The sequence below is a fragment of the Nanorana parkeri genome, unplaced genomic scaffold, assembly GCF_000935625.1.
Source record: "Nanorana parkeri isolate BGI_ZX_2015 unplaced genomic scaffold, ASM93562v1 scaffold18, whole genome shotgun sequence".
NCBI classification, from domain to species: Eukaryota; Metazoa; Chordata; class Amphibia; order Anura; family Dicroglossidae; genus Nanorana; species Nanorana parkeri.
In genome coordinates this window covers 751,533-775,567 of record NW_017306286.1, presented here as the reverse complement: position 1 = coordinate 775,567, position 24,035 = coordinate 751,533, and the positions used below count along the sequence as shown (strand labels likewise).

At 41.1% G+C, this 24,035-nt stretch overlaps 1 protein-coding gene across 3 annotated transcripts in view; it reads left to right on the top strand.

Moving 5' to 3' along the window:
- Window positions 1-23,794, top strand: part of SART3 (squamous cell carcinoma antigen recognized by T-cells 3) — a 28,883-nt gene extending 5,089 nt beyond the window's left edge. Inside the window, exons 4-19 of one of the 3 annotated variants that reach the window (XM_018560914.1) lie at window positions 590-774; window positions 1,026-1,080; window positions 1,860-1,984; window positions 2,556-2,711; window positions 3,883-4,021; window positions 6,108-6,215; window positions 11,699-11,776; window positions 12,195-12,253; window positions 14,898-15,007; window positions 15,722-15,834; window positions 15,928-16,004; window positions 16,110-16,281; window positions 17,507-17,940; window positions 20,034-20,186; window positions 22,142-22,329; window positions 23,205-23,794. In XM_018560914.1, the coding sequence (XP_018416416.1) occupies window positions 590-774; window positions 1,026-1,080; window positions 1,860-1,984; window positions 2,556-2,711; window positions 3,883-4,021; window positions 6,108-6,215; window positions 11,699-11,776; window positions 12,195-12,253; window positions 14,898-15,007; window positions 15,722-15,834; window positions 15,928-16,004; window positions 16,110-16,281; window positions 17,507-17,940; window positions 20,034-20,186; window positions 22,142-22,329; window positions 23,205-23,388 (2,336 nt within the window). In that variant the 3' untranslated portion in view covers window positions 23,389-23,794. Of the gene's footprint in view, window positions 1-589; window positions 775-974; window positions 1,081-1,859; window positions 1,985-2,555; window positions 2,712-3,882; window positions 4,022-6,107; window positions 6,216-11,698; window positions 11,777-12,194; window positions 12,254-14,897; window positions 15,008-15,721; window positions 15,835-15,927; window positions 16,005-16,109; window positions 16,282-17,506; window positions 17,941-20,033; window positions 20,187-22,141; window positions 22,330-23,204 lie in introns of all 3 variants that reach the window. The other 2 variants (XM_018560908.1, XM_018560900.1) reach the window with 2 other exon arrangements.
- Window positions 23,795-24,035: the final 241 nt, after the last annotated feature.

Below are 24,035 nucleotides of genomic sequence, written 5' to 3'. Positions count from 1 at the left end.
TAGTTCAAGCCCCCTTGAAAGCGGCATTAGAAGTACGAGTCTGTATGGGTCAGGAATCCTTTTTGTCTGTACGTTTAAAGCCCTGATGAAGGGAGTCCCCTTTTGGAAGTCATCAAATATGTTGGCTTGTTAGAGAATTGTCATTGTAAATTGGCTCATATACTTTGACTCTCTTATTGTTTTGTGGCTGTTATTATATTATATGTAACCTATACAGAACTACTCTGCCTGATCATTTTTACTTGATGGGGCATGAATAGTTTGTGCTCTGCTTTTCGAGCATGTGAACTACCTGGGTTTTAGAACTTAGGACTCTAGCCCGCCTCTATATGTGCAATGCCGAAAGTGTCTCTAGATATTTACCTGTCATAATTTATCATAAATGACATGAAAAATTAGCAGAGGAAAGCATTGGGGTTTATTTTAATAGGCCAAAATCAATATATGGATTGATGTAACTTATGGCAAGCAGTAAGAATTGTTTTAGTAATCTGCCTTTTGTGAGCAGAAATCTTAATTGGTTGCTGCCTTTGCATATTGGAAGTTATTGCTTTTTTATTGTTTGTCTGGTCTGTTTGCATTGCTTTAGGTCCTGAAATTTGGCTTGAATATGCTCAGTACTCCATTGGTGGAATGGGTGATGAAGGAGGCATTGCCAAAGTGCGCTCAATCTTTGAGAGGGCTTTGACAGCTGTTGGACTTCATATGACCAAAGGATCCGCAATATGGGATGCTTTCAGAGAATTTGAGAATGCAATTCTGGGCACCATCCAGGTAATGAGATTCTGAAATGATCTGTGTGTTCTGTGTGAACTGGGTTTAAAATCACATGTAATGTGAAAGTATATTGAGATTATACAAACATTATATTTGATTATTTGTATCCAACAAATTCCTTTAAGACTAGTTAATTTTTGGTTTAGTTTCTGTAAAAATGCAAACACTTAACTGATCAGATATTTTTGTTTAACTAGCCAATGCCGGGTGCCGTCCCTTCATCAGAACAGCAGAAAATGCTAACTGAGCAACTTGAAAGAATCCACACATTGTTTAAACGGCAGTTGGGTGTGCCACTCCTAGGTAAGGCCAATTCTTATTGTCTGTTATTACAGTAAAATACCCTGTTCCATGATTTCTGCAGAGATAGCCTGATGCATAAACCCGTTCCAGTGCCATGGTTTCTCCACATATAGCCTGATGCATAAACTCGTTCCAGTGCCATGGTTTCTCCACATATAGCCTGATGCATAAACCTGTTCCAGTGCTATGGTTTCTGCACATACAGCCTGATGCAGAAACCTGTTCCAGTGCCATGGTTTCTCCACATATAGCCTGATGCATAAACCTGTTCCAGTGCCATGGCTTCTGCACATACAGCCTGATGCAGAAACCCGTTCCAGTGCCATGATTTCTCCACATACAGCCTGATGCAGAAACCTGTTCCAGTGCCATGATTTCTCCACATATAGCCTGATGCAGAAACCTGTTCCAGTGCTATAAATTCTCCACATATAGCCTGATGCAGAAACCCGTTCCAGTGCCATGGTTTCTGCACATATAGCCTGATGCAGAAACCCGTTCCAGTGCCATGGTTTCTGCACAGATTGCCCGTTGCAAGATCAAGGTTTCCTGTATGTCTGATTAGTGCAAGTTTACCAGCACAGGCGCTCATCTTTAGGTAAACATATTTTAGGAACAAATGTGCACAAATATATAGAATTAATTGATTTTGCTACCTTTCCTTGTATAAAGTAGTTTTCTTTCCAAATAAGCAAATTACTGAGTTTTAGTAAGTGTATGTGTTGTAATATTCTTTCTTTTAATTCCAAATGATGACATATCTGCTGCATGCTCAACAGAGATGGAATCAACATATGGAGAGTATGTGGACTGGTCAGAGGAACCCATTGCTGATTCTGTTGTACACAATTACAAGAAGGCCTTACAACAAGTAGAGAAGTATAAGCCATATGAAGAGGCATTGGTGAGAATCATTTACACTTTTCAGATTTCTTTAAAGTGATATTAAATATTAACTTTTTTTTTCTTTTTTATAATTAAGTGTGCCAGAGGGACTGTAATAACCTTTTTTTTTTTTTTTTTAAACTTTATTTCCTTATTTTTTATTAATCCCTGAACTGCTAGACACCTGCCCCAATGTGTGGGTGTCTTATCAGCTAGCTGGCTGCTGAGGAGACACCTGTGTGTGCGTGTTCATGGCTGTGCCCGCACCTAGCTGCTTGCATCCATAGACACGCACAGCCTGCAGCAAGCCACTCTCCAAGCTTTGTTCTTTGTTGTTTGTTTCAGGCCTTAATGATTATAATGCTATTACTTGTGTGGCCAGGACTTTGGGGGTGTGGCTGAATAAGCTACAAACCAGCCTGGAGTCTGGTACGGATGTTTGGGATGGAAGGAGGAGTCTATTTATTTAATGTGGTTGATGTGTTTCCTGTTGCAGGCAGGCGGAGCCTATATCTCGATGGCTGTCCTGGAAGATTCCTGGAAACAGAGTTATCAGGTAATCAACTCATGTTTTCCATCTTGTGTTCTAGCTGGCTGCTGAAACTCCGAAGTTAGCAGAATACCAAGCTTACATTGACTTTGAAATGAAGGAAGGCGATCCAGCTCGCATCCAGCTTATTTTCGAACGTGCCTTGGCTGAGAATTGTTTGGTCCCAGATCTTTGGGCAAAATACACTCAGTACCTTGTGAGTATCTGGTTGAATGGTTTATAATGGGCAGATAATGCTGACCCCAGTGCATTATAGAGGGGAGGCAACTTTGCCATGTCTTGTAGTCTTTTACACCTAACTGAAATGTCCAGTTATGTTAATATATTTAACATTTTCTATAGAAGCCATATTTTTATCTTCATTTAGTCAGCTATGATTTTCCACAGCTGCCAAAAAATGTAATATCTCTTCATTGCAACTGTTACAAAGTATTCACTTAGACTACTAAGTTCCCAGCTCCCTCCCATTCCTGCAGTTTGTCAGATTTTAAGCAGTCTTTTTCAATGAATATGGCATCCCCAAGAATATTTTTTAGGCTTTGTGGATTTAATCTTTAAATGACACAAAGCTCAGGAGTTAAATCTTAAAAATGCATTCAGGTACCATAACTATTTACAATAATGTATCTTATTTGTGTATCCCTCGACTGTAGCTCCCCAAATCATCTCTGAATTGGTGCTGACACTGTCCTTCCTTCTGGAGGGTGGCTACTTTTGTTCCCCATGGTCCCTGTGTGTGTTGTAAAGTAGTCACTGCTCCAAGCTTACTCCTGTGATGGACTACAATCTCACGTTTAGTTTACTAATTTGTATTGAGATTGTACTCCATCACTTTAATCTTTGACTTTGAATTTACATATTTGCAATTTTGGTGCGGATCTACTGTTATGTACCCTCCCACCCAGTTTAATAGATTTATGCAAGTGTACTGGAATGGCCATCTCCGTATCTACAGAACAGAAGCACATATGGCATAATGAAATGTGTGTTTTTAACGTTCAATTAAATGTGACACAAACTTCTGACTAAAGACAACTGTGTCCGAAACCTGCCGTATCCATTTTAATTTGACTTTAAATTGACATTCTTGATTTTTATATGGAGATTGGGATGTACTGATCTTGTTTGTCCTAATGAAAGGATAAATATTCTAAAATATTTATTATCAATTCTATTAGGTGACATCTGCAAATCTGTTGATCTTCCCAAAGTTTACACATTGGGGAATTTAACATATTAAAATTCAAGTAAAACTTGTTTTAATTTTCAGAGATTTGTTCATTTACCGTCTACAGTGCTGGCTTTTGAATAGTGTACATTTAGTTCTAGAAAAGTAAATACTTTCCCATTACTACATCCACCTGCAGGACAGACAGCTTAAAGTGAAGGAACTGGTTCTTTCTGCTCATGACCGGGCTTCCCGAAATTGTCCATGGACATTTGGCCTTTGGAAGAGTTGTATTCTCGCCATGGAGCGACATTGTGTAGATCACAACACTATAGCTGGTAAGTCCTGGTCTGCTACCTCTAAGTAAACAACGTTGTAAGCAGTAACATAACATGTCAATATGTGTGTGTTTTTTTTCTTTTTGCAGTTCACAAACATGGAGAATACATTTTTATTGGGCAGTCTTTTTACATAAAAACTATCAGGGCTAATGTTATTTCAGCACATCTAAAGCACCCCTGCAGTATTTAGGGCTATTATTTCCTGACCCTTGGAAAGTTGGTAGCCCAATGACATGCAAGCGACTGGGTATGATGCTTCTGCAGCATGCTTATCCTCTATAATTATTGCCGCTTCCAGTGTAGTTCCAATTTTGGCAAACCCCACTATATGTTCCTATTCACACAGCATACCTAAAATAGGTGATTGGCTGCAAAATGGAATTACGCTTTAAGCCTATGACACACTTGTGATCCACTGCGTCCACAGGATTACTAGAGGTGGCAGGGCTATCCTCCCTATCTTAAAACCTTTACAAATTCTTCCCTGCTGGCAAACAGGTGATGTTATGGAAACAGGTGAGCTTTTCTGCCCTCTCTACTTGCCTGTCAGTGGCAAGTTGTCATTAGCATCGCAAGAACAAGTGCGACATGGGTCTTAATGGGATTCTAAACTGTGGCAGTTAAAGTACACCTAAAAGCTTTTGTATGGCAGTCTAAACAAGTACCAAATCTAGTTACTTTGTGATGTACCAGCTTCATAAAGTAAATTTAAAAACTTTCACCTTCCTTCATTGAGCCATATTCTCTCTCATTTGCATCTCTGGTGCTTGCTTTCCCAGACACTGCAACTCACAGTGGAAGGGTTTTAGCAGCACAGTTTTTCCAATTAAGAAAGCAGTGGACAGGACTAGGTGGGACCAGGTGATGATTGACAAGCTAGAGGCTTATGAATGAGCAGTGACAGTGTTGATAGCCATGCTCCTGCATGAGCGTGCAACTCTGCTCTGCATTGTTGGCACACCATCACCGGAAGCTGCATTAGGACTTCAGTGGTGGATACAACAGGTATTTTGGTATTTACAACAGGTGGGACTTACAGGGAAGAGAAAGCTGTAAATGCAGATGCACTTACAATTTAGGGATCACTATGGGGAGAGTGGAATACACTCAGCCTTATAGTTATAGCCGGTGTGTGACACTGCAGTTGTCACACGCTGGCTCTATTGATCAAGAACTGAACGTTCACAAACCGCTGATCGCTCAGTCCATGGCCTTCTATGACTATCAGTCACCTCTCCCTGCAGGGATTCTCACCTCCCCTCTCTGTTCCTCCAGTGCTCACTGGAGGGACAGACAGGGAAGGAGGCGGGCACAGCTTGCTCTGGCTCTAGAGAGGCAGAGCAGAGACAGCTGTCAATCAGCCAGTGGGGTAGATCCCGACAATATTGTCGGAATCTTTCCCGGCTACAGTGCTGCTCTGTTGTCTGCATATCCGCTATATACTGAGTTTTGTGTCACAGAAGGACATTAGTACATTTCTTCCTGTGACCCAAAATAGAACTAAACCCAAAAAATGTTTGGCCATAGTTTTCTCGTGTTGCAGCACATTTTTTATTTAATTGGAAGCCATAGTTCTACTTTAACAGCTATATGTGTTCCCTTTAAGTAGAAAGCATTTTCAAACACTGCAGCAATATATTGAGCCTAATTAATTTCTGAATTGGGTAGCAGTGGAAAAAAGCTGTTGAGAAACTTAGATCCTTTTTATGATTAGCTTATTTTTAATAAACCCATTTGTAATTTCTATTTTCTGTCTTTTTAATGACAGGTAGTGTTTATTGTGGCAGGTATTAAGTTTTAGGTAAGTATAGTAAAGGGAAAATATCCTGCAAAAGATAATGATGCAGTTACCACATCTAAAAACTTACATCCATTGTAGAGAAGGGCAAAAATAGCGTTTCTACTTGAGTTTAGATATGCTTTATTGCATTCATTAGGGAATTGAATGAGTATGGCAGAGCTGTGAATCTGAGAACAGGCAATCCACCAAAAGTGAGTGATCATGCAAGCTGTAGAATTTCGAAAGAGACATTTAACCACTCTAAAGGAGTTACAGACCTCAGTGTTTTGTTTTTTCCCTTAGAAACGTTTGAAAAGGCTCTTAATGCTGGATTCATCCAAGCCGCAGATTATGTGGAGATTTGGCAGTCATACCTGGACTATCTCCGAAGAAGAGTAGACTTCACAAAAGGTAACTGCTGAATCTGACCACAGCTCCTGTTTGAATGTCCTGAAGTTCTGACTGTTACAGTATTAAATTATTCTTATATCTCATATATAAAAATGAGATGCCTCCATCGTCATCCATGAATTTGTTTTCAACATTTCAACAACTGAAATTTATTTAAATTTATGTGGTTCTTTTGCTCTATAACCTATGCCATGTTCCTATAAAAAAATCTGTTTGGTGTGAAGAAACTGTGAGCATATGCCTTGTCCGTATTCAGAATTTTTGCTCTGGGGATGGATTTAAGTGTGCAAATGAAGTGTAAGAGCAGAGATCGCAATCTGCAAGTTTTGAACACATTGGGTTCCCCTACTTTTGGAGTTGGGTCATGCTCCTTGCCCTGCCACTACTTATTGGGGTGCCTTTGTATAGTTCGCTGACACACTCCATGGGAGAATGCTTACTTTTGAAAAAAATTTCGGCATGCTAACATGCTCAAAGACCTGCATTTTTTGTAAGGCTGAACCCAGGCCACAAAAAAGATATGAAGATAGTCAAAATATGAGCACATCATGGTGGGTACTTCACCTGATTTTAGTAGGGCAGCTGTTGGCAGTAACCGGAGACAGTGCCAGGTCCTGCATTGCAACCTGTGGGACTGGTCTGAATCCACTCATCAAAGACTACACCAGTGGCAAGAGTACTTCCTTTGCAGAAGGAGCCAAATGCTCTCCCTGGGAAGACTTGCTGCTAGACGAAGGTCCAGAAAGATACTTTTCATTCCTTCATGACCCCAAACTCAAGGGCTTGTTCAGACCAATTGCATTGCGTTCCAGAGCGGTAGAGCATGCATCATTTTTTGCGTTTGCAGTGGAACGGAAAGCAGGCAATGTTTTGCCACGCTTTTGATCGCAATGCGGGGTGTGCGGCTGCGGTGCCATTGACTTCAATGCACCGCCCCGCCGCAGAACGCAGGGGGAAGTTTTGTAAGTGATTGTGGTGCGTTCCAGCAGCTACCGCTCTGGAACGCACCGCAATTGGTGTGAACAAGCCCTAAGCCCAAAATCACGTCTTATGGCTACTTCCTCCTGCAAACCTTGGAATTCCAAGTCCCCAAGACCCTCAGATAAATCTTCAGCTTTAGGGTGCGCCTCCATTTCCAAAGTGGGAGGGGCATCTGTTAGCCTTTGCAAACACTTGGACAGCTTGTATCGCTGATGCTTGGGTTCAGGAGGTGGTTTCCAGGCGCTACAAGCTTGAGTTTAGCTCTCTGCCCCTTCTCGGCGCATTCATTCTGAGCTGATGGCCTTATCCTATAAAAAACTTTCTGGTCTTGCACAAGGAAATGGTGGTGTTAAGGCCCAGACATTCTTCCTACACAAGGTAGCTTAGGACTCTCACCCCAACCAGGACACCGTTCTTTTGTCCCTCTGTCCGGCCCCAGTTCAATACAAAGAGACCTCCCGCCATTGCCTGGATGTAGTTAGGGCTGTGACAGTTTATATTGCCACCACTACTTCAGAAAGACTCACTCTTTGTTATTCCTGATGAACCAGCTTCTCATTCCATTATTTATCAGTGGCTCAGGCCACAATGTCCTGGCACACTGCACTAGATCAAGAGTGCCTCTTGGCCTCTTTGGCATCAGGTTTCTGTTTCCCTGATTTGTCAGGCTGCCACCTGAGGTCTTCTGTTCAAATGTTCTCCAAGTGTTACCAGGTGGCTATTTAGGCCTCAGCTGATGCCAGCTTCGGGCATAAGTCCCTTCAGGTGGTTCTTTGAGTTGCAGGCAGTCCTGCCAGCCTTCTCCTCCCCTGCAACGATGGTATGTCCCTCAATGTCCTCATGTCCTATACACTGTACAAGACGTGGTGACTTAAGGATCCTTAGACCACTGCATCAGAGAGGGAGAAAGGCTCCAAGGACCTGTCTAAGAGCAAGCCGACTCCGAGGATCGAGTAAGTGTAACTTCTTTTTTTTTTTTTTAGCACCTAGACAAGCACTTAACCCTTGCAGTGTAGGGGTAGACCCACTGCAAAGGTTAAGAACTTTTGCTCAAACTTCTGCTTTAAGTGGCATATATGTAACATTTTATAATGCTTCAAGAGTATCTACATCCAAAACCAAAAATGTAATATATAAAAGTTGTGGCTGCATTAGTTTCCTTCTATTGTTACCCCCATGCTCCTTACAGTAACACACATCTAACTCACTTACTGCACTGTATCTATGAAGGAGCAGGAAGGGTTGTGTAGTTAACAGAAGATGGTTGGAAAGCTGATAACACTGTTTGAGATTGCAGTTCAGGCCACAGGAAGTCTGAAGAATACTGGATTTCTGTCAGGATGCAACATGTTGGATCTCGAACACAAAGGAAGCAGTCACATGGGCCTCTTCAGCTATCAATCCAGTAACTGCTCTGGGACAGCTTGCAGTGCCACTCCTTAGGGACCTGACGACAGCCTGTCCCCTGTTAAAAATCTACACTCTCTTCAGAGGCTCCCTTAGCTCCTTCAGGTGTGGCCCCCTCTTATGCCTCATCCAGAGAGATGTTTTTTGCAGCTATGCTAGATTTTATGACCAAAATCACTACCACGATAAATGACTTGGAAAGCAGGGGCTGTAAGCGTACCTTTTTATGCCATCCCCTCTTAAGTCTTTATTGGACATTTAATGCCACAGCCTCTGAGCCTTCTGCTGTGGATAGGCTGGGGGATGAGTTTCACAAATCCTTTCTAGATGGGTTTGTACCATATAGCATCTAATTGATACGGTTCACACATGTTCACAGATACAACAGCCCGCACTCAAAACTTTCTGGGCGACAGTCTTATGACCTAAAAGGTCCTTAGACTGTCAAAACCTTTCCAGTACACATCTTACTTCAACCTATCCTGTATGAAGACTGCATTGTTCCTGATAAGGTGTTCTCCCTTCAAACGTTTTTCTGAACAGTATTATTATTATTATTATTATTATTCAGGATTTATATAGCGCCAACAGTTTGCACAGCTCTTTACAATATAAGGAAGACATTACAATCACAATACAAATCAAGACAAGATGGTAAGGAGGGCCCTGCCCCTGAGGGCTTACAATCTAAAATGGAGGGGGAAGTGATACATGAGGAGGTAGCTGTGTGGGGATGAATTGTTTGAGAACGTGAAGGTCGAGCGTTTAGGTTGAGGTGGGATAGGCTTCCCTGAAGAGATGAGTCTTTAGGGATCGCCTAAAGGCAGTCAAGGTGGGAGATAGACGGACAGGTTGGGGTAAAGAATTCCAGAGGATGGGAGAGACTCTAGAGAAGTCCTGGAGGCGAGCATGGGAGGAGTTGACAAGGGAGCTGGAAAGCAGGAGGTCTTGGGATGAGCGGAGCCGACGGTTAGGGTGATACTTTGAGACCAGGTTTGAGATATAGCCGGGGGCAGAGTTGTGGACGGCTTTGTAACTGATTTGTTAATGTTTTGAATTTTTATCCTTTGGGCGAGTGGAAGCCAGTGCAGGGATTGACAGAGGGGGGTTGCGGACACTGAGCGGTTGCTTAGGTGGATGAGTCTAGCAGCTGCATTCATGATAGACTGAAGGGGGGATAGCCTGTGTAGAGGTCAGCCAATGAGGAGCGAGTGGATGAGTAGTTTTGCGGTTTCCTCGGTGAGGAAGGGGCGTATTTTGGAGATGTTACGAAGGTGAAGGCGGCAGGATTTGGATAGTGATTGGATGTGGGGAAGAAAGGTGAGGTCCGAGTCAAGGATGACACCTAGGACCCTGGCATTGGAGGAGGGGTGGATAGTTGTGTTAACAATCTCAAAGGAAAAGTTGGGGGAAGGTGCACGGGGGGAGGAAATATCAAGAGCTCAGTTTTTGAGAGATTGAGTTTTAAGAAGTGTTGCGACATCCAGACGGATATGTCGGATAGTAGATTAGTGACATGAGAGGACACAGAGGGGGAGAGTTGTGGAGTAGAAAGAAAGATTTGAGTGTCATCGGCATAGAGATGGTATTGGAAGGGAGTATCCATTAGAGGAGGGTTTCATTAACAAGTGATCTGTCCCGCAGCGGGTTCTGCAATTTCATACCTTGTTTTGTTTTTTTTACATATATCTACTGCTAGCAAGCAGTAGATATATGCAAAAACACTTCAAAAAAGTTGTCAAAGAGCTAAAAGCTTACCTGTGTATGCGCCACTCACTCCCGGCTAAAATCCAGCTTCCCGAACGGCCGCGCAAGAAGAAGTGTGTGTGGGTTCATGCACAGTTGATATCACCAGGGGGGTGGAGGTCAGAGAGACAGCTGGGAGCCTGCGGCATAACATAGTTGTGTTGACAAATGAATTGATATTGTTCATCTCATTTTCCTCAGCAAAAGGAGCCTAGGCCTCAAATTGGAAAAGCTTTTTATCTCTGAAACCAAAAATAATTGTTTTTTTCGTCTTATGCCAAAGCCAGAACTAAGACCCAGTTCAACCACGAGTCCTGGGCTTCAAAATATAACCAACCTGCAGACAAGTTCTTTGCAATGAATTTGCATTTTCCAAAGTAGATGTCTGTTGACCTTTACGGACTCCGTCAGAAAGCATATCAGATGCATGGGGGTCCATTGGCTACAAGCTGATGCTTTACACATAAAGCTTTTCAGGCAGCTCTTTGTGCTGCAGGCATCCCCCAGTTTTTACACAGTTAAGTGAGTTTTTGTTGCTGTTGCCCATTCGTCAGTTGAACTGCTTTTGGGTGTCCCATTTGCCTCTGATTAACTTCTTATCCTGTGTTCTTTAATGAATAAGAAAACCGGAATGTTGCACTTCCCTGTGAAATCTGGTTCTTAGAATTCATTAAGGGACACAAGTATGTCAAATGTGTTTTAAAATCTACTACTAATATTGCTTATCTACAAAACTGAAGCATGATGGGAGTAGTAGGAGTTTTACCTGACTGGCTTCTCTTTTAGTTTGCCAGTGTCCAAATTTCTCTTAGGTGGCAGCATAACTCAGCTGTCCATGATTTACTACTGATCCGGTGTCCCTTAATTAACTCCAACAAGCGGATTTTACGTTAAGTAGAAAAATTCAGTTATTTCTGTACTTGCAAAAGTGTATTTGGTCCGAAAAATGAAAACTAATGCAATCACCCCATCTAAGAACTGACAGGCTTCAATATATTACATTTTTGCTCTTGGGTTTGGGTGTAAGGTCAGTGTAAACGTGTAAATGCTTTAGAAACAAGGGGAGCATCTGTGTAACATTGTGGTTTCACCATTCTTAGTCATTTTGATAATTTGTTTGTTGTGGCCCCAATCGGGATTAGCACACAGATGTTTGTGCACACGCTAAGGGCTAAATAAAAGGCATTTTAGCTCAGTATCCCTTATGTCAGCTGCGTGTGAACACAGTGCATAGGTGTTAAGCCAACTTCCAGATTTCTAGCTAAAGCTGGTCAACTAACATTTTCTGTCAGGCAATATTATCACATGTTACAGTAGAGTTACATGCTTCTCATAACTTATTTTTCCAGATTCCAGTAAAGAGCTAGAAGAGCTTAGAGCTGCATTTGCTCGCGCACTTGACTACCTTAAACAAGAAGTTGAAGAAAGTAAGTAAAGTACATGTATAGGAGAGCTGCATTTTGATGGGCTTGTGTATACGACGAGAGTCAGGGACATTTAGGTCCGTTTGGGGAGGTGGCCTGATCTGTACAATTTTTACTAGCTTTACTCTTTGTCTTGCCCAATTGATGTAAAACTATATTTAGTGAACCATATATGCTTATTTTAACGTAATAAGTATTTACTTGCATGTATATAGTAATGTGTTTTGTACTGATCAAGCACTTATTATGTTGTCACTTAACTTGTAAAATACGTGTCTTAATTATGTTCCTGTAATGCATTACATTTTTAAGCAATGTGTAATACTATTAAAAAGTTATACATAATTATGTATAATTGAGATGTGAGTTTACATTGGGTAATTGTCATTTTGTGAATTTGTAACTATTTATACTCTCACAGGATTTGGGGAAAGTGGAGATCCAACTTGCAGTATAATGCAAATCTGGGCCAGGGTAGAGGTAAGCATGTATATCATTTTGTTAATACTTTTTTCACAAGGCATTTCTTTCTCGTCCATTTGAGTCACACAGAAAGTCTTAAACCTTTGGGGGGTTTTACTGCTGCCTGCAGAATGATTGTACACTGGTAAACAAAAAAACTATAGGCCAGCCCAGGATAACTCCTCCTATCATCCGCATGCCTCAGTTTTGTTTCTAGTATGCTGGGAAGATGGACATCTTTTCTCCACGCTTTCCCTGTGTCTCTAAATACTCATTTGGTGAGTGGGCTGATCGCTCTGAGCATCAGGAGCTGCCTCGTTTGTGTAGGTTGCTGGGCATGCTTATTCCCTGTTCCCGCAGTTTGTTTGCCTCAAAACGGGTTCACACCATGTAACTGATCACTGATGTCATTCACTGGGTGGAGTATCATATGCTCTTTCCCACCATCCAGTTTTGGGGAAGTATCTCCCCAATACTCCTCCCCCTTACAAGAGCCACATGGAACTCAAAGCAACACTCAATGTTCCCTCTTACATTGAGTGTTGCGTTGCTGCCATGTGGTTGCATGAGTCGGTTTAAGATTTCCTGTGGCTCTCAAAGGACTTCAATAAAAAGGGTTTTACAGTGAGCACAAAAATCCTATTGCCCCCTTCATTAGGCAAGCTTAACTGCTTCCCGACTGATGAGGGGATTATCCTATCACGGTCGTTCAGTTCGTTAACGACTGATGACAGAATAATCCCGTCATGCGGTACAATGAGCACTGGTCCGTTTAGGGACCAGCAGCTCATTGAGTTACTGCTATTGATGGGTCCCTCGGGGTCGGAGGCAGACCCTCAGTTATGTGATCACAGCGAGATCGCAGAGCTGTGACAGTCATAGAGCCGGAACCAGCTGACTGTTGTGTGAAGCTGGAGCCAGCTAGTGTGTTTACAAATTGATACAAAGTATCTCAACAGAATACTGTATTCTACTAAGAGATACTAAGTATAAAAGCCCCTGTAAATAAAAACATAACCCTTTAGTGCCCCCTAGTTTAAATAAAATAACATTTTTAAAAAAGGGGGAAAAAAAGTTTTAAAAATTACGGAGTTTAATGTTTATGATGATTTAACCCTGTGCTGACAGATCTCGTTAGTTGTAAACTAGATTTTTACAACACTGGAGCAGACAAAATCTGGAGCAGCTTGTGCATGGCAACTAATCCGCTTTTACCTTTCATTTTCAAAGCTTACTGAACAAATTGTAGAGAAAGAATCTTATTGGATTCTGCTCCAGATTCTGTCTACTCCAGTTTTGATAATTTCCCTTTTGTGTGGGAATCTAGATGCATTGAATGGTAATGAGCAAAAGCTCTGTGTTCCTAGTGTTTTCTATGTGGACAGCTAGAGTTTCCTTTTGAAATTGTACAGAGAAGCCTGCAATCTGTCCAAAGGTCTGCACTACAGTGAAGGGATGTACAGATACCGGTTTTCGGGTATTGAGTTCGAGTAGCGAGATATTTCTTCTTTCAGGACTCGCCAATACCGAGTACCGATACCAGTACTTCCGCTGGCATCAATCAGCATCCAGCCAGTCAGGAAGCTGTTCCCTCATGGAACTGCCGGTCAGAGGTAATCTCCCTCTGACCGGAAATTCCAGGAATCGAGGTAGGTATCGCTCAAATACTCTATCGGCACTGATCCTAGTATAGGTAGCGATGCATCCCTACTACAGAGACAACTAAAAGGTAAGAGATATTTTGAAAAATATATTTTTAGTACGCTGTGTGAATAAGAAAACATAATAAACAAATAGTGGAGTTTGACTGCAAAAGCGGAAATACTTTTTTTTCTGAACTTTAGCATTTCTCGATCTTGTAATCGGCAACATTTTTGAGAGAAGTTGAATATGTGAAAATCTAGCACTTCCCTCTGTGTATGTCATGATTGTGTTTAGTACTTGGTTGTAGAAATCTTTTTAAAGCTATTTATTTTTGGGGTACATTGCTTTCTACTGTTTCCAGGAAATGTAGAATGGGTTCCTATTTATTGCGTTTATTTTGGCAAGGACTAGAGTAGGGCAAATATGAAATATCACATATGAATATTATGCATTCTTTTATCCAATCAGCAATTGGTGGTTATTGGTTGCTTTTCCATGATTCTACTTTGCCTCATTACTATTTACTGTAAAAGGCTTTTTACAGAGAAATCTACACACACAAGTAAGACCAGGGACAATAACCCATAGTGCTTTGAGAATCCTTTTGTCTTAAATCTAAAACACGGATATAAAAGATCAATTTCAAAATGATTATTATTATTACATAGTATTTATATAGCGCCAACAGTTTGAGCAGCGCTTTACAATATAAGGAAGACATTACAATACAAATCAAGACAAGTTGGTAAGGAGGGCCCTGCCCCTGAGAGCTTACAATCTAAAAGGGAGGGGCAAGTAATACATGAGGAGGTATCTGTGTGGGGATGAATTAAAAAAAATTAAAACCAAGCGATTTTACTTTCATTTTTTAAAAGCAATAAATCTATGACTGTTTCATGGAATTCATGCTTTATGGGTCGAGGTCTTAAATAGTTTTTGTTTTTGTTTTTTTTACTAAGCCTGTCTGGCTTTTAAATTCCATATTTAAATCACTTACTCTCTCTGCTACCCCATTAAGGCTGGACACTGCAAGAACATGCAAAAAGCCAGAGAGCTGTGGGATAACATCATGACCAAAGGCAATTCTAAATTTGCCAATATGTGGCTGGAGTACTACAACCTGGAGAGGTAAGAATAAACTATCTGCAACGTATTAGGAAGTATTAGCATTTTTAGCGGTAGCAGTTCATCATCTCATTTTCTTGGAAACTTGAGCACTAACCCCATCTGATATTTAACCCTTTCTATGTCCAAAGTTTCTTCTGTTTAATCAAAGTGTGTGCATCTTTTAGTTTTCTTTTTGAAGAACTATACTTCTGTATAATCATTCTTTGTGTAGAGCTCCACCTGCATGTTTTTTACTCACATGTCCACTTTGCTGCACAGCCACCACTGCAAACTCTCCAGCTGGTCCCTTACTATTTCTGTGCATTGGCAACATTTGTTTTTGAGGAGAGTCAGCCTATTATGCATCCCAGCAATCTACAGCCTCTCTATAGGAATTAATTGGATTATTCCCTGTATGCACAGAAGCAGTGAGGGACCGGCTGGAGAGTTTGCAGCGATTTTGCCTCTGACTGAGAGCCACTTAGTGTGGATTACACAGGAGCAATGACAGGTGAGTATAAAACTCTGGGGGAGTGTAAGTTTTTTTTAGGGGGTAGTTATACAAAAAGGATGTATTTCATTGTATTTGGAGGATAACATTGTGAGATGGTATTCACCTTCTGTGAAGATTTTTGATACTTCTTCCTTCTAGTTCCAGCACATAAAGGCTGTAGATTTGTAGCATGTAAAGCACATGGTGTATTAGAATGCTTTAACACACAGTTGTTTTTACAGAGCTCATGGAGATATTCAGCACTGCAGGAAAGCCTTGCATAGGGCTGTCATGTGCACTTCAGATTACCCTGAGCACGTGTGTGAGGTTCTTCTCACTCTGGAGAGAATAGAAGGTTGGTTATGTTTCTCTGACAAACAAGTAAAAAGGTTTTATGCTCCTCCATTTATTGTCCGACATCAAAGATGGTTTTTGTTCTCCATCGCAGGGACATTGGAGCACTGGGATACAGCTGTTCAGAAAACTGAAAGTAGACTTTCACGAGTCAGTGGGCAGCGTGCAAAGGTCAGGTCGTCCTTGAAAAAGCCACTTTATTTACATTATTTAGTGTAGTGTGCCCATTATTTTTTATTTATAGCTACATGTGGTCTCCTTTCTATTACTTTACAGGCTGCTGAGAAGGAAGCAAATCTAGCTAGGCAAGAAGAGGAAAAAGTAGAACAAAGGAAACGGGCTAGAGCAGAGAAGAAGGCTGCAAAGAAGGTGAAAAAGGCAAAACCAGGAGACAAACGCAAAGCAGAGGAGGAAGAAGAAGAGGATGAAGAATGGGGTGAGGAGGCAGGTAAGTTTTCTCCATGTAGTTCCTGGATAAGCGGTCACTTTTTGGTATGAGTACTATCTAGCTACTGAAAATGATTACTACATGATAAGGTTCTGCAGTACCAGTTATTTACATTTATCTTCATCTGTAATCACTGAATTACAGACACATTAGCCCAGATATCTACTGATTTTCTTTTTGGGGGGGCTTCTTGTTCCTGTCTACTTTTGAAGCCGTCATCCTGTCTGTAAATAATCATATTATCCACGTTTCTACCCAATACAGATGCCTTGCTTTCCCATTGACAAGCTTAAGTCCAAGGGACTCCATTTCTTGTTAGAAAAAAAAAAAAAATAATATGTATGAAACAACTAAAATGATCACTGCCCTTTTGGCTTCTTTTTAGGTTCTGGAAAAGGACATAGTCAATGCAACCAAGCTATTTTTTTCACTGTCCAGTAAGCAGAATATAGATGCAAAACAGACAGCGCCTTGTCCTTGTGTAATACAGTTTATTAATCGATGAACATACAAGCTGGTATAAAATACTACTCGCATAGTAATCGCTGAATGAATGGTACAAGCAGACCCCACACAAAGCTGCCTTGCTAGGCGTTTCTGAGGAAGGGGGTATATTCCCAAAAACGCCTCAGCTAGCAAGGCAGCTTTGTGTGGGGTTTGCCTTGTACCACTCATTCAGTGATTACCATGTGAGTAGTATTTTATATCAGCTTGTATGTTCATCGATTAATAAACTGTATTACACAAGGACAAGGTGCTGTCTGTTTGTTTTGCATGTTTTGTGAGGAATATTTCCCAGTGGCCTTTTGATGATGGCAGCCTGCAAACGATTGTTGTTGAAGAATATCATTGGGAGTCTGCTGAGCGCTGTGGTGTGCATTTTTCTGAAGCAGAATATAGACTTAAAAGCTATTGGGCTCCTAAACTCTATTGTGCTCTCTATGATTTGCTATTTTCCGTTGTCAATATTTTGTTCCCACAACCTCCTTTGCCTCGCTAATGGTTATTGAGCCTGTCCATCATTGGTAGTCGACAGGGTGAGGTTCTCAACCTGGAAACCTCCAGCACTCTAATGGTAGTTCCAAAGGTGACAGGTTGTATTTTTGAGGTGTTTTATTGGAAAGTATTTGCACTGACAAATAAAAACAGGTTCAGTAGTATTATGGCTAATTTCCCTGCTTAAGTTAATCATGTGCAGTTAGGTTTTTGTGTTTGTACTTTGCAGCAGAACAGCCAAGCAAGAGACACAAAGGAGATGACAAGCTGGAAGACGATGAGAACGAGGAGATGGAGACCGAAGTTGGACTGTTTGGCCGGAGGGCCACCTCTATGGACAGACCCAAACCCCCTACCACAAAGGAGCAGCCAAAGGTTCTGCACAATACTAACAAAGACAATATAACTGTGTTTGTCAGCAATCTGTCCTTTAATATGCCTGATCCAGAAAAGAAGCTTAGGAAAGTCTTCTCTGCTTGTGGGGAGATCACTGATGTCAGAGTTGTCTATAACATCAAGGGCACCTTCCGTGGATATTGCTACGTTGAGTTTACAAATGAGAAAAATGCCCTAGATGCACTGAAACTAGATCGGCAGGAGATCAATGGGAGGCCAATGTTTGTTTCCCCATGTGTGGACAAGAACAAGCAGCCAGACTTTAAGGTTTGTATATGACCTGTACTTGACCTGTTCTTGATCTGTTCAAACTTAAAGTGCACGTCTAGGCAAAATAATAAATCAAAAGAAATATTCAGTACATGCATACATACACCCTTCCAGATGTTTTGTCTCGTTAAAAAACCTGCAAGTACATAAAAAATACTTCCTGATTTTAAGCTCCTAATTACCTGTAATGCATTGAAATCCCAAATAATGTTTTCAGCCGTGCTTCAGTTCTCCCCTTCTGGACTATAGGACACCTCCCCCTTATGTTTTAGAGAGTTAGAGGTGTTCTTTATTCCAGTCCAAAAGAGAGAAGGGAAGATTTGTTCTTTAGTCCAGCCCAGAAGGGGCAGGCAGCTGGCTACAGAAGTTAAGAGCTCACTGTATTGGCAGGATCAACAGGTTTTAAAGAGAGATAACAGTGGGAACTGTGCATGTACTGCAACCATGTACAACATAGGTTTATTTTATTTTGCCCAGACATATCCTTTAGGTGGTGTTTGTTTCTATTTAAAAAATTAGGAAGATTGATGCACTAGTATCTTATTAACTTGTAAAAACAATGGGTGGAATTTTGGTCAGAGGACATTCTTTTCCATCATGCTAAGCCCACTCTCCATTCTAAGTAAAAGTGCATTATCTACATTGTTAATACAAGATAGAAAATGTCCCTCCTATTTTATGTCTTTGAAAGGCTTTCCTTTCATGCCCATTTAGTAACACATGAATTTATATACAGTTGGGTTATACTACCACCTACAGGAGGAAAGAAAACTTGTAAGCCTGCCCCATATAACCCCTCTTCTATCCATCATGCCTCTGCTGAGAAAAGTCTAACCATATGTGAAGAAGTGTGCATTTCATATTTTTTTTCAAAAAGTGAACTTTTCCCCTTAAGTTGAGGCTGGAGCGTTCTGTTGTCTCCCATAGCATCTCAGTATTCAGTGTAAAGTTAGAGATGCTCGAAGGCCAAGTAAAGCAGATGTCCGTCAGTGTCTCAGTAGTGTAACCACAGTGCTCTGTACATCTGTATGGACATCAGACACATTGCATTGCTCCACCTGTTGGTCCATTTTTCTTCTTGCTTGAATCTTGGTATACTTTGTGTATTACTTTTAGATCTGTGCATTAATCCAGTGTAATAGTTTGCCTCTGTGCAGGAGCTTTGTGTAATAAAGACCGGTCACAGCTGCTCTCTCCCTCTCTCTCTCAGGGTGACCGATCTTTGTGGTTATCGAGGAATATACCTAAATAAATATGTTTGTGCCTAGACTTTAGGTTGTGCACTGTAAGACAAAGCATGCCTTATCTGTTTGCCCCTTTCCTTTGACTTAAACCACCTTTCTTGGTGTGTGTTGTCCACTCCTTATGGTTACTGCTTGTGGATATCCCATCATTTCTTTAATTCTACTTTTGTCTCTTGAACAAAAGGGAAAATAAAATGTTTGCACTAACTTTAAACTTTCCCCCTATGGGTTTACTGAGGCACAGGTCTCTTAGTTGTGTTTGGCATGTGTCTTTAGAGTTGGTTTGTACTTTTGTACTCCTTGCTACTGACTAAAGTGTTTAGCTGGTGGTGGTGTTGCCCCTTAGATTGGTGTTTTACTGCATCCAGCGTCCTCCTGCAGGCGGTGATTTAAACCCACTTATGCTTGAATGCTGCTGTGTCTCTTAATGAATAATAATCTGCCGGCAGGTTTCCTGCTGGATGGGATTCCACATTATTGTCTCCAACCCTGATGATGGTTTCTGTTACAACTACTGTTTTAGTTAAGCATGTAACATGGACTTATTAGCAGAATGCAGGCTAGCTTGCCAGCATTTCAAGCTAATGGCCAGTCTTCTGTTCATTTAGAAGTTCTTTTATAATAATCTTATTTCTTTTTCTACCATTTTGGACTCCTTTTCTAAATAGTAGATCTACCCCAGTCATTGAACATTCCAGTTGTCTTGTTATATTACCATGTTTCTTTTTCACTCAAGTACTAAGCAGAAACTTTCTTTCTGAAATTCCTACACAAGGGACTTCAGTAGAATATAAATTGACATCCAGTACCCTACGACTTGGTTAACTATATATTTCACTTTCTCAGGTGTTTAGGTATAGTACCTCTCTGGAGAAACACAAGTTATTTGTCTCTGGGTTGCCATTTGCATGCACTAAGGAAGAAGTGGAAGAAATCTTCAAAGAACATGGCACCATCAAAGAGCTCCGTCTAGTAACCAATCGCTCAGGGAAGCCAAAGGTGAGGCTTTATAATGTGCAGATAAGCAGCATCTTGTATTGTTCCCTGCTGTTCTTGATATATATATATATATTTTTAAATCTGCTTGGGGGAAAAAAAGGGGGAGGAGAACATTACCTTGTTTTGTAGACTGGATACAATGCATTTGGTAGTCTAGTAGACTGATCGGTAAACTAGTCTTGACAGGCTTCAGATATAATAAATTGAAAAAGACAAATGTACTTAATTGTATAAGTGAAAACTTTAATGTTTTGGCACCCGATCACCTGCCCACACATACTTAGAAGTGGTCTGGTGGCTCTAAAGAAACCTGGATCACATCTATGGTTTACCTGACGGGCTGCAGCATTACAAGAAAACAAACCACTTGCTGTCCGGAGCATTTTCTTACTAGTTCTGCACACATGATAAAATATACATTTTTGGCTAGAAAACAGCTTCAGAAAGCAGAGGCCGCGTAGAATTAAAAAAATGCTATTTGCAATTTTGTATGTCGCACGGTATTTGCGCAAATGTTTATCAAACCGGTATTTTTAGGCTAAAATAAACAAAATTAAAATTTAGTGCGCAAAAACATAATATAATACCCAATTATTTGGTGACGGGGTCACTTCGGGGTAAATAGATATCAAGCCTCAACATTGTGTTTGCCCGTGAAGCCGCAAAAAACGTAAATACCCCAAATTTCCCATAGGGAACACTTTAAACGCTTTTACCGCTCATCAGTTTAGAACTAACAGTGATTAATGGCCCTAGTATTTCCGCCCGTCCCGAACGCGCTACAAAACGGCCCACGCCTGAAAAGGTACAGGCACTACTTTGGGCCGTTTTGTAGGGCGTTTTCCATTGGAATACAGCCAAGTAGCCTTTGGAATCGCGCGACGGTCGCGCGTCTTTTTTACCGCGAATCCGGTAAAAAAAACGCGCGACAGACGCGCTTTTGCAATACGCCTAGGTGTGAACCCAGGCTAATACACATCACTTCCGGGTCCAGTGATCGGAGGAGAGATCAGTTGCTGGAAGCTGCTGAATCTCTCTCCGACCGTTGGGGGGAGACCCGCCGTGCCAGTCCTGAGCGCTGCATGGGGATAGCGGAGCCTGGGAAAACCGCTGGCGGGGGCAGGGCGCCGCATGGTACAAATGATCCGACGGCTGTATAGATGCCGGATTGCTTGTACATGAACAGCCATCACTGGCTGTTAAAAATGACACCAAGAACACGGCTCCAGCAGCAGCAGTGTTCTTGTTTTAACCACTTCTGCTGGCCGCCGTCTATAGACCTGGAAATGGTTGCTGTTTAAGTCTTCTATCCTTCCCACTGCGGTCTGCACATTCTTGTATAGATTAGAGCAATCTCCAAAAGGGTGCTGCAGTCGCAAATAAATTTACTCTCAGGATGGGGCACTTACTAGAAGAACATTTTTTTTTTTTTTTTTTAAATTCTTTATTATACACCAGTATTAACATACATTCCAACGAAAAAAGGAAATAAGGCATCCGCCTTACTCATATTATCAGAATACAGTGGGACAGCACATGCATGTCCTCACTCAGGCTGAAATACATTTAACTAGAAGAACATTTTAATATACAAATGGTGGGTGGGAAGGGGTTGAATCTTTGTAATCATTTAAACTTGTAAATAAGGAGCACTGTTGCTGAACTTTGAGTATTCAGTACAGAAGGTTAGATCTTATTTTAGGCTGCTTGTAACACTGAATTGCTTTACGTATATGGTAAACTTAACATAGAAATATAGATTGCAAATCCAAGTATTATTTGGCAGCCAGGTGTGCTTTCACGGTATTTTAGTTTAAAGCTTAGGTTGATAAGCCATTACTGAAGTTTAATGTTTGTCTGCAAGCAGCTTCTAATTTGTTTTTACGTGTATAATTTAGTAATCTGTTAGTATTACAAAGCTTTTAATGCTGAATTGTTTTACTTTTTATTTAAAGGGACTTGCATATGTGGAGTATGAAAATGAGGCACAGGCTTCACAAGCTGTGATTAAACTTGATGGCACCAGGATTAAGGAGCACACAATTAGCGTGGCAATTAGCAATCCTCCTATGAGAAAACAGACTGAAGCCCTAGAAACTGCACAGTTTAATAGGCCCATGATGCCACAACAAACATATGGAGCGTAAGTATAGAATTACAACAAATAACACCAAATTTCCATGCAAAACAATGTACCGCTTTTGGTACAAAATTCCTGACATAATCATACCGCCAGGGAGGTTAAAGGAACCTCTTCCCTGTGCTGATTATGGTATTTTGGCCCCAGTAATCCTCTTCAGAAATTCTCCTGTTTTCCCAATTAACCAGTGTGGTTGGTTGGTTGGCATGTGCATGGCGGACTCCACTTATTTCAATAGAAAGTCCCCCTATTGGGCCTTAAGAGGGTGTTGAGAATGTTGAGTTTTATATTGAGATCCTCTTCAACATGTGAATCTTTCATTCTGCACCCAATTCCAGTTGCCTGGGTGTCATGCTGACTCTTTCTAATACTTTGCATCTCCAACAGAACACTTGGTAAGAACTGACAGACTGCTTCCTTATTTCTTTCTTCCAGTGTCTGCAAAATACCAAAGCAGTTATTATAGATAAGTCTAAAAATCCATATTAATGGCAATTCAGCTCATCCACTTCCAGAGTTCAGGTTGCAAGTCTGGATCTGCCCTTTTTTTCCTTTTACAAATATTAGAAAAGCTCGCCCCCCTCCTATAAGAAATACATTTTCAGCAGACCATTGGCAGTAAGATGGCCTCCATGGTAATGGGTTTAAGGGCCGGTAAATGTCCGGAAGGGCATCCACATTCACGGCCTTTAGCTTTCCTGATTTAGTATATTTGGAAGACGTTGAAGCCAGAGGGTCATCATGATATCCAGGCAACTAGTATTTTCAGACAGTAATCAATGGCAGCCCACATTGTTCTCTCATAACAGGTTTCAGATATTGATACAGAATAGAGAAACACATTGTTCCATAACTGTGTTTTTGTTTTCTGTTCATAGAAGAGGAAGAGGAAGAACCCAAGTGGCCCTTTTACCCCGTTCTTTACACCGTCAGAATGCTCCAGCAGCCACAAAAACAGAAAATGGCACCCCTCAAGCACAGTCGGCATCATCATCTGGAGGCGAAGGGGAGCCACGGAAATTGTCAAATGCAGACTTTGTCCGATTGTTGCTTCAGAAGTAACTAGGAAGCAAGAGACCAATTTGCATCATAGGGAAAATGTGAAAGAACCAGTGCCCTGTGCGCCCATAACTGTCACTACAGTTACTTGTGGCATTACAGACACTCAGAATTGGCAAATTGTGTCCATCTGGGCTCTATAGTGAGGAGCGATTTACTTTTTGTTTTACAGGTTTTTGATTTTTTTTTCTAGTTCCAATTTGACTTTCCTTTTTATGTTTTAGTAGCACAGACTGTAGGCTTCCTCGTTTTCCTCATATTGAGGCAAGCAAGGCAATGTAGAGGCAGCTAAAGTGGTCTGTTTTGGATATGTTTTTACACCTGTTATTGCAGAACGTTTTTTTGCTCTCGTATTGTTGCGATGGTCAGAGCGGAGCAAGCCCCCCAAATGGGTATTTTTATATGTATTACTTTTTCCTTGTCATATTTGTTTTTTTGTTTTCCCTGCAGAATTCTCAAGTTGTTTTGTGTGTGACAAAACTGGATTAAAATATTTGCTGTTCTGATGCCCTTCTATCCATTGTGCGCTTACCAACTACTTTTCTGTTATGTTTTACTACTGCTATGCTTTTTTAGCACACAGTGCACATGTATGTACAGATTTGTGCAAAATGCACCTTTTAATATACATGTATTTTTTTTTTTTTTAT